Source organism: Brachypodium distachyon, chromosome 2, assembly GCF_000005505.3.
Source record: "Brachypodium distachyon strain Bd21 chromosome 2, Brachypodium_distachyon_v3.0, whole genome shotgun sequence".
Taxonomy (NCBI): domain Eukaryota; kingdom Viridiplantae; phylum Streptophyta; class Magnoliopsida; order Poales; family Poaceae; genus Brachypodium; species Brachypodium distachyon.
Genome location: NC_016132.3, coordinates 49,274,782 through 49,291,155, shown reverse-complemented (window position 1 = coordinate 49,291,155; position 16,374 = coordinate 49,274,782). Strand labels below are relative to the sequence as shown.

The 16,374-nt window shown below is 45.5% G+C and overlaps 2 protein-coding genes and 1 non-coding gene across 3 annotated transcripts; all 3 read left to right on the top strand.

Annotated features, from left to right (window-relative positions):
- The first annotated feature begins 547 nt into the window (after nucleotides 1-547).
- LOC100844975 (lysM domain receptor-like kinase 3) lies at nucleotides 548-6,037 on the top strand. Its single transcript, XM_003567054.4, has 11 exons — nucleotides 548-1,346; nucleotides 2,348-2,419; nucleotides 2,699-2,998; nucleotides 3,587-3,732; nucleotides 3,826-3,915; nucleotides 4,018-4,123; nucleotides 4,452-4,603; nucleotides 4,694-4,791; nucleotides 4,885-5,035; nucleotides 5,224-5,331; nucleotides 5,455-6,037. Exons 1-11 carry the CDS (start codon nucleotides 707-709, stop codon nucleotides 5,617-5,619), a joined length of 2,028 nt encoding a protein of 675 aa, XP_003567102.3. The 5' UTR covers nucleotides 548-706; the 3' UTR covers nucleotides 5,620-6,037.
- Nucleotides 6,038-6,043: 6 nt separating this feature from the next.
- MIR9489 (microRNA MIR9489) lies at nucleotides 6,044-6,164 on the top strand. Its single transcript, NR_127091.1, has one exon. It is a non-coding gene; the product is annotated as a microRNA MIR9489 (primary transcript).
- A 4,690-nt stretch (nucleotides 6,165-10,854) lies between these two features.
- On the top strand, nucleotides 10,855-15,287 carry LOC100823266 (probable glutamate carboxypeptidase LAMP1). Its single transcript, XM_003569721.4, has 12 exons — nucleotides 10,855-12,059; nucleotides 12,180-12,247; nucleotides 12,450-12,531; nucleotides 12,614-12,706; nucleotides 12,790-12,945; nucleotides 13,122-13,184; nucleotides 13,311-13,398; nucleotides 13,607-13,696; nucleotides 13,778-13,866; nucleotides 14,054-14,170; nucleotides 14,262-14,402; nucleotides 14,499-15,287. The coding sequence occupies exons 1-12, from the start codon at nucleotides 11,004-11,006 to the stop codon at nucleotides 14,679-14,681; spliced, it is 2,226 nt and encodes a 741-aa protein (XP_003569769.2). The 5' UTR covers nucleotides 10,855-11,003; the 3' UTR covers nucleotides 14,682-15,287.
- The last annotated feature ends 1,087 nt before the right edge of the window (nucleotides 15,288-16,374 follow it).

Sequence of the window (16,374 nt, the reverse complement as noted above, 5' to 3'; positions counted from 1 at the left end):
ATGTCGGTAGAATAGGGAAAAGGTGTGGGTGGAAACTAAAACTAGGGTTCTAGGGACTTTGGTGGCACCTTTTGAAGAGAAGGAGGAAGAGCCATTACGATCACTATCACATATGCATGCCACATCACGAAGTGTAAGAGATAGAGCCCACATGATGAGCTTTATAGTAACAAGCTTGTCTTCGATAAACTAAAGGGTTGTTATCTGTTAGAAACGTCTTGATATACAAGCCAAGCGGTTTCTCTCGAGAGTGACGTCCTTTTATTTTTGCTTTTATTTTCTTCTCTACATCATCTTCATCGAGAGTAATGTGACTACTTTTTTATGTAAGGATGCAATCCGAGTCCCATTTATCCTGTTTAATTGATGTGTTAGTTCAAATATCTGGCCAAAATTTACATGAAGATTTAGAAACGGGATATATGCAGATCCCGTTTGCTCCTATGTTTTCAGTAACGTCACGCTCCACGTCACAGTAAACAGTCGTCAACCTGCCGCGCCGGTGCTTCTTTCTCTTCCCGGGCCGTGAGTGAGGCAGTGAGCCCGGGCAGGTGCTAATTAACCCCGTCTTCCCGCAACTGCGCGTTGGGTACTTTGGGTGACCCGACCACGCGAAGCATCCAGGGCTCTGCTCGCCACTGCCACCTCCAAGCTCCAGCCCCACCACCACCTCGCCACCCCGAGGTCCCAACCCTAGCCGGTCCCAATGCCTCTCCGTCGCCGCCGCCTCGTCTTCCTCCTCTTCCTGGCCCTTGCCTGCTCCGGCAGGGGCGCCGGCGCCGAGACAACCTCGGGGAACGCCACCTCGCCGCCTCTCTCTTGCTCCGAGCTGTCGCGCGTCTGCACGGCATTCCTCGCCTTCCCGGCTGCTGGCGCGGCCGCCAACGCCAGCGTGCTCGAGTCCATGTTCGACGCCTCGCCCGGCGACCTCACAGCCGACGCCGCCGCCAGCCCGGGCTACGCCTTCGTGCGCAAGAACTGCTCCTGCCTCGCCTCTCGCACATACCTAGCTAACACCACCTACACAGTTCCCTCGGCAGCGCCCCCCAACGCCACCGCGGCCGAAGTGGCGGCCGCGGCGTACGCGGGCCTCGCCGTGCCGCCGCCGGGTGGAGCGGCTCATCGGCCGCCGCGCCCCAGCGCCGTGGTGGCGCTCCACCTGCTTTGCGGCTGCTCGTCCGGCCCCTGGAACTACCTCCTCAGCTACGTGGGTGCTGACGGCGACACGGTGGAGTCTCTATCGAGTAGGTTCGGGGCAAGCATGGACGCCATTGAGGCCACCAACGACATGGCCGGCCCTGACCCCATCAACACGGGGAAGGTGTACTACATCCCACTCAACTCAGGTGAGCCAATGTTTACTGACCATTTTGTATAATTTGATCAAAATTATAAGAGTATTTTGTGGTTCTTTTCTCTTCCCTCGGCTTGTTGTGTTGTTGCAAGCATGGATCTCTAATTAATTGATCGCAATGAATATCTGATTCTTCGGATTGTGGGCCTGAGTTTGTGAATAGAGGTTGCATGCCAATCAACTTCTTATTCTTGCAGCTGCAACGAACTTGCTAATTATTTCATGTAGAATTTCAATTTTTGTGTGCGGAAACTCACATTTGTGTTCTTTTGTGAGGTGGCACCGACTTGCTTCCCCATTAACCGGTTAGAACGGGCTTCCACAGCTGATTTATCTCTAGATGATTTGATTCATTCAAATGGGAAGGTGTAGGAATACAATCTGAACCTCGAAGGATATTTAGTCCAATCTGTTTCGACAAGTTTGTAAAAATTGTATCAGTAAATGGACTAAAATAATCCCTTCACGGATATGGTAGCATCTCTAGATATGCTGCTAAGCTATGCACAAGTGAGCACAAGGAGGCACATTATGGCATTGCGTGATTGCAGGTAACATATGCCACGCGCCTAATTTGATTTTATAGCACAACTTAGTTACTGTCTCACCAAATAGTTATATATTTATTAGAATGTTTAATAGTAGCATTGACCATTGAGGCGGCATAGGTCAGAGTACTTCAACGCTGAGCTGAGCTGCTCAAAAGAACGAGGCAAGGCCAGCCTTATCAGCAACAATGTCTCTTATAATTTTTCTTTTTTCGCGGAGTCACCTTTCCTTACTGTTATATAGCATTTCCCCCTTGGCATAATTACAGTGAATAGTATTTGGTGTCATCAACATCCTTACTGTTATTTTTCGTTTCTGACTTCTACTCTGTAATGAAGTTTATCCTGGAAAGTATCTTTTCTTTTTTTTTTTTTTAGAAAATGATCCTGGAAAGTATTCGTCTCTTTCTTTTTTAAAACTTAATTATTGCATATGCATGTGCAGTTCCTGGTCAACCTTATTCTGAGAAGTCTCCTGCTCCCGCTTTTGCGCCATCACCACAAAATACTCTTTCAGGTACTACCTGCAATATTGAGTTTTACGGAGCTGTTCGATATTTTAAGAACAATTACTGCAATGCAATGATTATTTGCTGTACTTGTGGCCCCACAGTGTTGATATTTTTATTTTATTTTTTCAGCATATTATTCATGTCATTCCAAGGGTCATTGCAATATAGGTCTCTTTAAGTGTTAATGTAAAAAAAATGTCAATCATGTTTTGCTAGGAGTATCTCCAATTAACATGTTTATTTGTGATAACTTTAACTGAGTGTTGTATGGCATACAACTGCAGAGATATCAGATCATCATCCAGCAAGATTCCCTTATGGATGGGTTATTGGCAGCATGGGAGTTGCATTTGCTTTGATTGCTATTGCTCTCCTTGTAGTTGTGATGTGCAAATTCTTCCAATATAACCACCAAGTTCCAGATAACCAGAGAAAAAGTCCAGACCAGCCTATGTCACATGACTTTCGACTACTTAAGAGTGGTAGTTTTTGTTATGATTCCGGCAGATACTTGTGCTGCCAATTTGGTAATGCAAAAAAATCAAGAAAGGGTGCTGGAGATCACCGTATCAATGTCCCGAAAGGTCAGCTCACCTTCTTCTAACAATCCTGTAACTCTGCATCATCATGACTCTTGCGGGAAAACAGTTTTACGAAGTTCATATCACGTGGATATATTTAATTATCTTACATGAAAGGGTGGATTGATATGGTATTTTATAGTGACATTTTGCTATTGGACATGTAGTAAAGTGTAACTAAGTTCCTGATGGGATTGTGTAATCTGAGGGATTTCATAGAACATTTGTGTCAGTATTTTATTTACATTATCTGTTACCTGTCCTACCATATGTTAAGCAAGCCTACAAGTTCCATAACCAATTCAGTCACGTATGCTGATATGCCTTCAAGTAACACCAAATATAAATAAGCATATATCTGCACCCAAACTATGTTGAAATCGGATCCAAGGAAAAGAGAACTTTTTTTTTTGCAGGGCAAGGAAAAGAAAACTGTTGAGATACATATTCAGAATTATAGTTTCATTTAATGTAATGTCTTGACTTGACAAGCTGTTGTTACCACAGCACATACTAATTTAGATTCCTTGTATTTTTCCTTTGTTACTATCATTTATTAGCTGTTCTGGCCTTTTTTCCTCTCTATCACAGGTATGGTAGTAGACGTGTTTGATAGAGAAAAGCCTATTGTGTTTACATATGAAGAAATACTTGAATCGACTGATCTATTTTCTGATGCAAATCTTCTGGGTCATGGTACATATGGCTCTGTTTACTATGGTGTTCTTCGAGATCAGGTCTGAGATCCAAGGCTCCAAGCTGAGCATTTTCGTGGAGTACTTTTCCTATGATATACCTTGTCAGTAACAACTAACAAGTGTTGTTTGCAGGAGGTTGCAATAAAGAAAATGACAGCAACAAATGCTAAAGAATTCATAGTAGAGATGAAAGTTCTTTGTAAGGTCCATCATGCCAGTCTGGTATGCCATGTTACAATTGTCGCAAATTTCTCAGTCTAGGTTTTGAACTTAAATGTGCTATTATTTTGAACTTTAATTTGTGTCATCCATGGTTTGTCAAAGGTAGAGTTGATTGGCTATGCAGCAAGTAAGGATGAACTGTTCCTGGTTTATGAGTACTCTCAAAAAGGTTCACTGAAAAATCATCTTCATGATCCTCAAAGCAAAGGTATACTGCTTTCTGGTACTTGATTTATGAAAGGATATTGTGACTTTTAACAAGGCATTTATAATTGTTTAAGCCCTACCTTTTCGGTTTAACTCTGATAACTTTCACTTGTATGTTACCTTAAAGAAAAGGTAAGAAAAACATTCTGTTCCTAGAGTAACAGGTCGAAAAGTATAACACAAAAATTCTGAACGCTGAGTGCTTGAATGACTGTTAACTTGGTTTTGACGCCTCACTTCTTAAGCTACTTCGGTGTTTAGACACTCATTTATACTTTCTACAAGGTTACCACTTACCATAATTGATTGATTTTGTTTTCATCTTCCAGGTTACACATCACTTTCTTGGATTTATAGGGTTCAAATTGCTCTTGATGCTGCTAGAGGACTTGAGTACATTCATGAGCACACAAAGGATCATTATGTTCATAGAGACATCAAGTCAAGTAACATCTTGCTCGATGGTTCCTTCAGAGCGAAGGTTATGCGATATGAAATCGTTGACTTCGTGTTTTCCTGCATTGATTATACCGGTTTACAGACTGTCACATTGCAATTTCTTTGTCTGTAGATTTCAGACTTTGGTCTTGCAAAACTGGCTGTAAGGTCCAATGACGCTGAGGCTTCTGTCACCAAAGTTGTGGGTACTTTCGGTTATTTGGCTCCAGAGTAAGCACAGCTTGCTAGTAGCCTGGTACTCATTTAAGAAAAAACTTTTTGGCTCTAGTTCTGGTTCATAACAACATGTGTTTATTCTTGTAGATACCTGCGGGATGGCCTGGCAACTTCGAAATGCGATGTTTATGCTTTTGGGGTTGTACTTTTTGAATTAATATCTGGAAAGGAGGCTATTACGAAGACTGATGCAATTAGTGCAGGTTCAAACTCTGAGAGGCGTTCCTTAGCATCAGTTGTAAGTATTCGAAATTGTACACGAGTAATTGAATATGACTATGAATTTGCAACTTATGCATTTAGAATTATCTTGCCATCTGGGTTCTAGAGTGCCTTTTGTCAGCTTTGTTTGAGTTTCAGTGTATTTTACTCTTGTCTTTACACTTACTACAAAATATTTGAGCAACTTCTTGCTTGACTGGGCAGATGTTGACAGCACTGAGGAATTGTCACAATCCAGCGTGTGTCGGGACCTTGAAAGACTGTATTGACCCTAATCTGATGGAACTTTATCCTCATGACTGCATATACCAGGTATGGCCAGAATCCAACAACTATCCTGCTTGAACTCAGCATTACTTTCTAGCCTTTTCGAAACAGCATGTTTGCTTCAAAGCTAAATCATGAATCTTAGCGCTCTAAAATTCTTGTGTAAAGATGGCTATGCTAGCGAAACAATGTGTCGATGAAGATCCTGTTCTACGGCCAGACATGAAGCAGGCAGTAATCACGCTGTCGCAGATACTGCTTTCGTCCATCGAGTGGGAAGCGACGCTAGGAGGAAACAGCCAAGTGTTCAGTGGTCTTGTGGCCGGAAGGTGATCCTGTGAAACTACCTTGCTTGCTTCCCTGCTAGGTGGAAACAGCCAAGTGTTCAGTGGTCTTGTGGCCGGAAGGTGATCCTGTGAAACTACCTTGCTTGCTTCCCTGTGCTCTTTGGTATTCTCCTTTTCTGATCTGCTAGGGGCAATGTTCTCCCATAGTCTTGTCCTAAATTTCACTGGCCCCTTGTCCAGTTTGAGCAATTTCCCCTAGCTTCACCTGAGAATATGGAGCACAATGTCACATGTTTTTGGTTGGTCGTACAGCATGTAACTATGTATCTATACCGGACTGCAGGTTCTGGCAGTCCCGTGTTGTACTACTTCGTCTGTCGTGCTGCATGTATGTATACCGGAGTACCGGACAGCACGCTCTGTCAGTTTATCTTGCATGATTTTGTCTTTTTTAGGGAATCTTATTCCGGGTGTGTCTGGATTCTGGAACAGTTTCAGCTCCACGGACTTGGTGAAGCTGATTACTCATAGCTTCATATGAATGACTATCTCCACCAAATCTGTGGAGTTGGAGTGATCCCAAACACATCCTTGTTCTGTTATGCTGCAGCTCCAGCTGCATCGATGCTTCGGCTTGTGAACCAGCTTCGCAGTTTTTTAAGCAATCCCAAACCCGTATGTTGGTCCCTTTCTTTTCAGCTTGTAAACCAGTTTCAAGGTTTCAGAAAATCAACGGATGAAAAGGATAAAATGATAATTTCTATGTAGCTTTTCCTTTTGCCGTCCATCTTACCTCTCGTTCATTTTGAAAAGCTATGGTAGATCAGTTTTCTGAGCTTCTGCTTGACTTATACCCCCTCCGATCCATAAAGTGTCACTCATTTTGGCACTTTTTATGTATTGGAGGGAGTAAAAAATATCATCAAACTTTGCTCGCAAATTACGCCTCCTGTGTGAGGCAAGACTCTGACTCCCTGACCCGTCCACCTCGAGCGATTAGATTTTGTTTTCTCTATAAATAGAAAGATTTGGAAATACAGTAAAAAAATATTTGGAATTGTCAACGAGGAGAAGAATGTTCACAGGTGCTTCGTCTGAAGCAGAACGGGCCCACTCGGCCTGTTCTCTCCGATACTAAATTTTTATCGTGTTTTAAGTTCAAATTTGTACTAAATCACGGCAATAATTTAAAATTGGAGGGAGTATGTTTTATTGCTTAGTTTTTTTAAAATGCACAGAGGGTGCATGGCGGATCAAACGAAACAGGAACGTACCCAACCACACTAATGGGCCGGCGGTAAGCGCGGCTTTCTTATTTTGGCAACGTGCAGGAAACAGGAAATCCATTGCCGGTGCTCCCATGCCCAAACAATTTATTAAAAGACAATGAAAGTTTCTCAAAATAAATTATCAGATGTGAAATATATCTACCATGTCACAAAATTTCAAAGAAAAATCTGATTTACAATCTGAAGCAAAAAGATTTTGTCTTCAGCGATGAATAATACATATTTTAAATTGGGCTATTAGTCAGGCCCGTCGTCACTTGCAAACATATTCTTTTTTTCTTTTTAACACATCTTCTTGCTAATATAATTTTGACATGAACTTTTGTGTCATACACTAGATGTTGTACATACGTGATGAATTATTTTGAGAAATTTCTGTATTTTTTCCAACCGCCCGTGAAACAGTAAAGAAGAAACTTTTACTGGTTCGCTAGAGATGAAGAAACATGGGACAAGTTCTCCAAACCAAGCGCACAGCGCCCCTCCGTCACAACAAATCAATTGCGTGGACATGCACTCCAATATCCAAATGCACTGCCAACCTTCTGATAATCCAAAACTTTTCCAGTCGATGATCCAGCTTCAGTCTTCCGGCGAGGCCCCTCCTCCAGCAACCGCGTCATCCCGCCCAGGGGCGGAGCTAAAAAAAAATATAACCAAGTGTACAACTTTGACATTCACACAAAAGTGTGCGCAATTTCAACCAAAAATCATTGAAACTGGTGCACTGCTACTGCTAATTCCTGGTGCACCATAAAAAACTAGGTATAATTAGACATTAATTGTTGTTTTGACCCTAGTGCCTGTGCACTGGGGAGCTACCATGTAGCTCCGCCCCTGATCCCGCCCTGAGCATCGCCGGCATGCACCCGTAGCGCAACTTTCTAATAAGTGCTCCGGATTGCAGCGCCTCTTTATCCGCATAAATGAGGAGAGCACATGGACAAAATCCGGCCAAGGTCATATATTAAATCAACCGACCCTTACATACAGAACCATCTTTAAATTAAATGAAAACTACACTTAAATTCTTGTGGGTAAACGTTGTTGTCTTTCACCTGCACTCGCCGGTGGCGCGCCGTGAGCGAACCTCGATGTTGCCTCTGAGTCTTCGAACCACGTCGGAGCCAGGAAAACATTGTTGACGTAGCAGCCGGTAAGTCGCCGGTCGGAGCTAAAAGACGCTGGCGACTGTGAACTGTGAAACAGACCACCATCCCGGAGAAGAATGCGACGAAGCAGATTGGATGACCATCCCAGATCTATCTGAGATGACCTAGCCTTGCTAACTTCACAATAAGAGTCGAAGCTGGCCGAGCCTCGCCGATCGGAGAAGGAACCAATAAACGGAAGCACGCAGACTACCTGCAAAACACAAACACAAATCTAGATCCATCACTCCAAAAGAGCAACGACCAACCGTCCCGTAATTCTCAATGTTACCGGCGAGATCGCCTTCGACGAGGTGGACGAGGAATTGAAAAAACCTTATTCTAAATCCGCACATCGCCACTGAAGCGTCACTGTCAGTTGACCAAATACTAACTTTTGGAGACCTAGTAAAGCACCAAACGCAGGAGCTACAAGCAGAGGAGGCAGGGACGTTATTGCCGGCCGGCCGGGCAGAGGACGGATGCTGCTGGCGGCTAGGGCACCGGAGGCAGGAGACCGGACGTGAAAAAACAATTCGCTTAGTTAGATCCTATACGAGTTGTGCATGAACGATCCACTGTGTGGACCAAACTTCGCACGGTTGGATCATCCGATTGAATTGTAATCGAATGCCAACTGCACTTGTTGGCTCCATCAGAATAAATAGTGCGGTCAATGCAAGAGTCCAGTCTCCAGAGGGAGGTTCGTATAGGAGTAGGAATTTTCTTCCAGAGAACATAATGTTCTCCACTTCGGTTGGTGTTTTACTTTTATATCGTTGCCTCCCATTGAAACCTGGGGTCTATCTGATGAGCTACAGCCACATGGTGAGAAGGAAGGGCCGGATCACCGGAGCACATGGAGTAGAACACCATCTCGCGTACGCCAGCTCGGGCATGGTCGAAACAACAAGCGGCCACCAGGTTGACTCGTTTCACTCTATTTTTTTTTTACCAAACAAATTCTGGAATCTTTCTACTATCTCTCGTTCTCTCAACTGGCATTCGTCCCTGCTCCGGGGCTTCCGCGGTCTTAGGTCGTGATGCACGCAGCATGCGAGTTCCTTGTCAACGTCTAGAGCTTCCTCTCTGTACTTGCTCAATAATGCAAGCGTACATGCTTACACTACATGGGTTCTCCAGCGCTAGGGAAAAAGACATGGACTTGCACTGTTGTTCCCCGTCTCCTTCAGGTTCGGTACTATCATCAGGCTTGGAACGCTTGATTGTATCGTCCTCCTGTCCATTCCTGTTTCTATTCCGAAAATGACTTCAGAGAGTGGTTGTCAATAGCCAGTATCTTGCATTCTTGCTTCATCAACGATGACGTCTGGATGATGTGACTGCTCCGTGCTCCCGTTAATCCGTTATGATTGCCCTTAATCTCCCTTGTGGAGCAAGATAGTGCTCCCTACAACAACCACAAAAAGAGAAGAAAAAACCCTCCCTTGTGGGGCACTCATCCTCCTGGAATGTCCTTCTCGCGCTCGCACTTTGCTTATTAACAGTTTGGCAAAGGAAGACGCAGTACTTAGAATCCTGCGTTTTTTCTCAAGTTAATGAAAGAACTCATGGTACTCTTAGGTAGTGTTTGGTTGGTGAAACGAGGTGAAATGTGATGGGACCATTCTAGATTTGAGAGTGATCCATGCGTTTGGTTGAGAGAATATGTCAAAGTGGAATGGAACCAACTGGTTCCCACGGAAGGAATATTCCCTTGTTATTCGGAACCACCTCGTTCCTCCGAAAACAAGGAATGGTTTGGTTCCACTTCTTTCTCCTCTCGCGCCTGCTCTTCTCCTCACCGCCCATGCTCTTCTCCTCCCGGGCCACCATCTCGGCAAGATCCAGTGCGGATGCCGGAGGTCGACGATGGCGACTAGAATCCTGTCCTCCTCACCTGCCGGCGGCGGGGCGCTGTTGCGCGCGATGGGGAGCGGCTGTGGGCGGCAGGGAAAAGCTGCGGCGACGGTTCTCCTGCGCGGCTTCGCCTCCCTCCTCTTCTCTCTCGCGCGCTGCCCCTCTGCTGCTCCCCTCGCGCCAGCGCCCCTCTGCTATTTCATCTAGCCCGCCCCTCTGCTGTTGTGCCTCTCGATCCGCCCCTCTGTGCTTCCCTCTAGCACCACCCCCTCTGCTGGATTTGTTTTTTGAGAAACCATCTGCTGAATTTGTTGCTCTGCTGGCGACGGAGAGAGGAGGTTGGCGATGGGAACATCCCAGCTAGTACTATTGATCGATTGATGAGTAAATCTGATTAATCGGCTAAATTATTTTTTCTCCATGTGTATTTGCCTCTCTCATCCCAATCTCTCTGTATGGATCTCCATGGCCGTGGCTGCTGTACAGGATGCTTCTTTGGTGGTAAAAAAATTGTTGATGCTGATAAATGCAAATAACATGTTGATTTTTTTATCTAATGGTTGCATCCATACTCCAGTTTACAATGGTAACCTGACCGGTGGTGATTGCATCGATGTTATCTCATTCCATCCTCTCAACCATACACAAAATGGAACCATTTCATTCCATCTCCTTAACCAAACAAGATTCATAGTCATTTCATCTTCTCAACCAAACACTTGAACCTAATGAAATGAAATGTAATGTAATTGAATGGAACGGAACAATTCTATTCCATTCCATTCCACCCCACTCTCAAACAACCACAGCCTTATAAGATTACGGTTGCGCAGTAGTATGTCCATGTAACATTGCATTTCTGACGGCTTCTCTATTCCTGCGTTTTTGCAGCTCCTGCGCACGTTGATGGCGACTCGATTTATTTTTGCGATAAAGAAACATATACTGTCCTCTTCCTCTGCACCAAAAGTATACGATACAACGTCACTCGGCTGCTCGCTGGACTGCGTTCCAGGCACGTCGCCTGGACCGGCGATGATATAAAGCTCGCATCAATCAAACTCGTGGTTTGCGCCGACGACTCTTCAAATCGAATACTCCCATGTCAGTGCAGGTGCAGCAGTAGTAGCATGTCCGGTACTCCAGCGACTGCGCGCCCCATGGCCATGGACAAGCAGCAGCCGCTCCTATTCTACCCTGCGGCCGCCGCCGGCAGCGGCATGAGGAGACACAGGTACCTCACCTTCCTCGCCATCGCCGCGGCCTTGGTCGCCTCCTACCACATCCTCCACGCGCCCACCCCGTCCTCGCGCTACCACGCGCTCTTCCTCTCCCTCGGCTCCAACGCCACCGCCGCCGCGCACCTCCGCGCGCTCACCCTCCGCCCGCACGTCGCCGGCACCGAGGCCAACGCCCTCGCCGCCGAGTACGTCCGCGCCGCGCTCTCCTCCTTCGCCTTCCCCACCCGCGTCACGCCCTACTCCGTCCTCCTCTCCTACCCCGTCCACCGCTCCCTCTCCCTCTCCGCGGGGCCCGGCCGCCCCAACAGCGCGTTCTCCTTGGTCCAGGAGACCTACCCTGGCGACCCCTACGCCGCGGCGGCCGCGGAGGTCATCCCCACCTACTTCGCCTACTCCGGGTCCGGTTCCGTCGCCGCTGAGGTCGTGTACGCCAACTACGGCGACAGGAAGGACTACGCCTACCTCGCCTCCCGCGGCGTCGACGTCGCCGGGAAGGTCGCGCTCGTGCGCTACGGGGACATCCACTGCGAGGACATGGTGCGGAACGCCCGCGACGCGGGCGCCGCGGCGGCAATCGTCTACACGGACATCAAGGACTTCGGCGGCGGTGGGGCGAAGGGGAAGCGGAAGTGGTTCCCCAACACGCGGTGGCTGCCGCCGACCGGCGTGCAGGTAGGGACCCTCTACTACGGGAACGGCGACCCGACCACGCCGATGTGGCCGTCGTGCGCGGCAGGGGAGGACTGCGAGCGTCTGAGCATGGAGGAGCTGGACGGGAGCGGGGTGATGCCCGGCATCCCCGCGCTGCCGGTGTCGGGGAGGGACGGAGAGACAATCCAGAAGGCCATGGGCGGCGCCGTGGCTCCACCGGAGTGGCAGGGCGGCGAGGGCGCGCCCGTGTACCGGATCGGGCCCGGCCCGGCCGTGCTAAACCTGACTTACATCGTGAGTGGGCCTGCAGTTCCTGGAGCCACGGGTCATTCTCGTCGGGCGTACCGCGTACATCATTGAGCAGATTTTGGAGATCCCTTGCTCCACCCTCATTTGTGCTCTTGTAACCTGCAGGGAAACGACACCTTAGCAACCATAGAAAACGTCTTTGCTGTGATCGAAGGAAAAGAAGAGCCTGACAGGTAAAGACTCGACTATTCTCCCGTAGGTTCTTACGGCCAACTTTGATAAATCAAATCAAGGGTAAATTAGATGTTACAGCCACAATAGTTCCTTTACTTTCTCAACCGAAAAATAAAATACAGAAATCATGCAGAACAGTCAGGTAAAGGTTACAACTTACAACAGGACGATGTATGAACTGCCATTTTTGTATTTCTGCAGGTATGTGATCATAGGAAATCATCGTGATGCTTGGACATTTGGGGCAGTTGATCCCAACAGTGGGACAGCAGCTATGCTCGAGGTAATCAATACGGAACTGATTTGCAGGCAAGGCATCTTTTAATAAACTGAAGATCATGTCAGTACCCTACTTTTGTTCATAGATTGCGGAGAGGCTATCCAAGCTAGAAAAGAAAGGATGGAGACCTAGGCGGACAATCATCGTATGCAGTTGGGATGCTGAAGAGTTTGCTCTGGTTTGTTCTTGCTCCCATACTCTGAAATTCTTTAGCTATTTGCTGGTGTAAGCACTTAAATGTAGAAACATGCAACGCCTCAGATAGGGTCTACGGAATGGGCCGAGGAGAACATGGATATGCTGGCTTCAAGAGCTATTGCTTATCTGAATGTGGACATCTCAGTGTTTGGGCCTGGAGGTCTTATGCCCCGTGCAACTCCTCAACTCGATGAATTGATCAAAGAAGCGAGCAGAATGGTATTTAAGCACAACACCTCTTTCCTTTCTACAACTTGGGCACAAGCCATAAATGGCTCCATGCAATTGCATAACCGCATTTTAAAATCTATGAGCAGCACTGCATATAAGATTATATTAGAAATTTATGTGGATTCCAGATTTATTTATTTCCCCTGCCTTCATTTTTTTTGAAGGTACCAGATCCTGACGATCCATCACATACCCTGTATGACTCTATGATTCACCATAATCCTCCGGTGTGTACTTATGATGGAATTGTCTTGTAATTCTGTTCTGGTCCCAATGGGCGACAATGAGAACTTAATTCCATTTTATTTGAAATATGCGCCTCACGCTATGAACTGATAAGCTTCTATGTTCAGATTACAAGAGTGGCCGGTGCGGGAACAGATTTTGCAGCTTTTGTCCAGCATATTGGAGTCCCTTCACTTGACATGTCTTATGGACTATGTAAGTAACAATATTCATGGCGCATAAATCTAAAAACTGCTGAGGCCGATAGCAATAAAATATTCTATGACCTAATCAAAATCTAGAAAACTCGCTCTTTTTTACTTCATTTTTCTTATTCATTTGAAGGAATTCACTAGGAGGAAACATATGTGCTGTGTTATTATTACTCCTCTAGCATGTGCTCTAAATATTGTTGCTCTTGCAGTTTCAGAATACCCTGTTTACCACTCACTGTACGATGATTATGTTTGGATGGAGAGGTTTGGAGATCCCTTGTTCCACAGACACGTAGCATGTACTGAACCATCTCTCCAAAAGTAATCGTGTTTCACCTGAGCTCTGACTAATATATCCATGTTACCACCTAATCATGCAGTGGCAAGCGTTTGGGGTCTGATTGCTTTGAGACTTGCAGATGATGAGATAATACCCTTCAATTACGTCTCTTACACGTCTGAATTAGAGGTACCTTTGCTCTCTTTTTTGGCAACTGAAGATATACTATATTTAGAAACACAGGGTAAAACCCCAATTCAGTATGACTAATGTAACTGGATCAGATTTATGAGATGATCGTGTTGTTATGAAACTATCATCACTGGTAGAGCTAGATCCAACAGACATGGATTATCTTCCGTCTTGTTTATTGCAGGAGTGCACAAAAGTTGTGGAAGCCGGATGCCCCAGATGTCCCGTTAGTTTCACCCCTCTTCACAAGTCAATCAAGCAGCTTGAGAAGGCAGCCACGAAAATTCATGGAGAAAAGAAGGTAACACCAATCAGTTCCACTGAAACATAATTGCATGACGTGTAGCTTTCACGGAAACTCCCAACAAAAACATCAAATTTCTTCATGGTAGGTGCTGCAAGCAGAAAAGTGGGGTCTAAACAGTAGACAACGCACACTGAAGGTCAGAGAGATCAATGACCGATTGATGATGGCAGAGCGAGCCTTCACCAACCGAGAAGGGCTCGTGGGGAGACCGTGGTACAAACATATGGTGAGTGCCGGCTCCAGGCTTGCATACCAGTCTCAAGCGAACTCTGAAGCTGATCACTCTGATAAACTATGTGAAATGGTTTTTCTCTTTCGGCAGATTTATGCATCGTCAGACCAGGACGACTGGGGCACCAAGGCGTTCCCTGGCATCGTCTCGGCCATCGCCAACGCGAAGCATCTCAACACAACCGAATCTTGGCGGCTCTTGCAGCATGAAATTTACAGGGGTGCAAGGGCCGTGTCCAAGGCCTCAGCAGTCCTGGATGGTAGGCTAACATGATGCACATAAGTTAAACATCACCACAGCAAAAAAAATCTCACTTCATTATACTTCAATTCGAAGTGACTACGTATAGTTCAGTACATGCTTGTGCAAATACGAAGGAAGGAAAAAAAATCAACACTTGGCTCATAATAGTTGATGATGAATCACCCCTTGTTGATTCTCTTGGGAGAGTAATACCAATGGATTGTTTAAGAGTTGTGCAATTGTCCTACCCTTTCACCATCATAGTGTAGCACGGCAAGCAAGAAGGCCATATCTGCTCTTAAAATATCTGGATCAGGCGATGGATCTCTCAGCTTATTGGTGTGGTGTCCAACCGGATATCCTTCGCCGGCAGCATCAGCCGCCACGCAAGAACAGCTTCCGATAGCACAGCGTATTTTTCTGAGTGAATCTCGCAGCTAATTTGCTGGTTGATAGTAGGTCATTGTCCGTGTAGATGTAGAATATACATATCATCCCGTCAGAAAATGAGAAGAATACATGAAGAAATGGGATGCACGCAAAAGATTCCATGAGGGCAACGTCTGCAGGTCGATCCAATAATGTGGATCGTGCCCCTTGTACTTTAATCTATAAGGTGAATTGATTGGTTAGTAAGTCTGAGTCTGAAGTTGCTTTCTGAACTTATTTTATAATCTATCGAAAAATAAATACATAAATGCAGACAAAAATTGGTTAGCCAAAAGGCAAAAGAGGGCGAGACAAACAGGATTATGACAATCATCGCAATGTCAAACCGGCCTAAAACACAGAGAGTGTCAACCTATGAAGTTGGCAAGTACGGCGATCGACACACATATGGTACATGGAGTACTTCCTCCGCTTTTCAAATACGGTTCCGCTTTTCAAGTTAGAGATGAGTTAGCCGTTAGATTTGGTTTGTGCTTTAAGATTTGAAATGAACGATGGACAGATTGAGTTTGGATACCGTCCAAATTCTAGATCCCCTACTAAATCGATTGAGATCGATTTAAGCCTTTTGTCTAAAAATCAAGCGCCTGAGAAATAATCACGCATTTTCAAATATCCGAAATTTGAGATTGTAAGGTGTTTCTTCTATTCCTCTCTCTCAACAGCATGGGCTATTTACTCTGTTTCTCGTGATTTCCAAGTTGGTGTTAGTTCTCTTGCATGCATTGAACAACTTTTGGTTTGAAACCAACATTTTATCTTGGTACATGTGCTTTTTGACATTGGATCGACATTAATACCCTCTCTTTCCGCTTTGCCTTGGTACTAGTGTCTCTCTCTTGATATTTAGTAACACAAACGGAGGGAGTATTACATGTATATCCACATTGCATGTCTTTCTACTTATAAAGTTTTCATTTGGTGATCGTCAAATCACCTTTCATGTATCTCCTTCATGAGCATTGGCAACTGACAATAGGGTCCTTCTGGATCACAGTAATCTCACGTTCTTCTATAGCTTCAAATTCCAATCTCTTTCGGTATCTTCTTCCTTCTGCCCGCCTCCTCCCCAGTCAACCGGCAACTGCCGCCTCCATTCTACAATTAGCGGCGGAGCTGCTATAGAACCATTGGGTTCAAATAAACCCAATAAAATATGTAATTCCTTCATTAATCTAGTCCTTGATTTACTCATTAGTAAAATTTTACACCGTAATCAAACGGACTTAGGAATATTAAAACAGAATAAATAGTAATGATAAAAATCAAACAA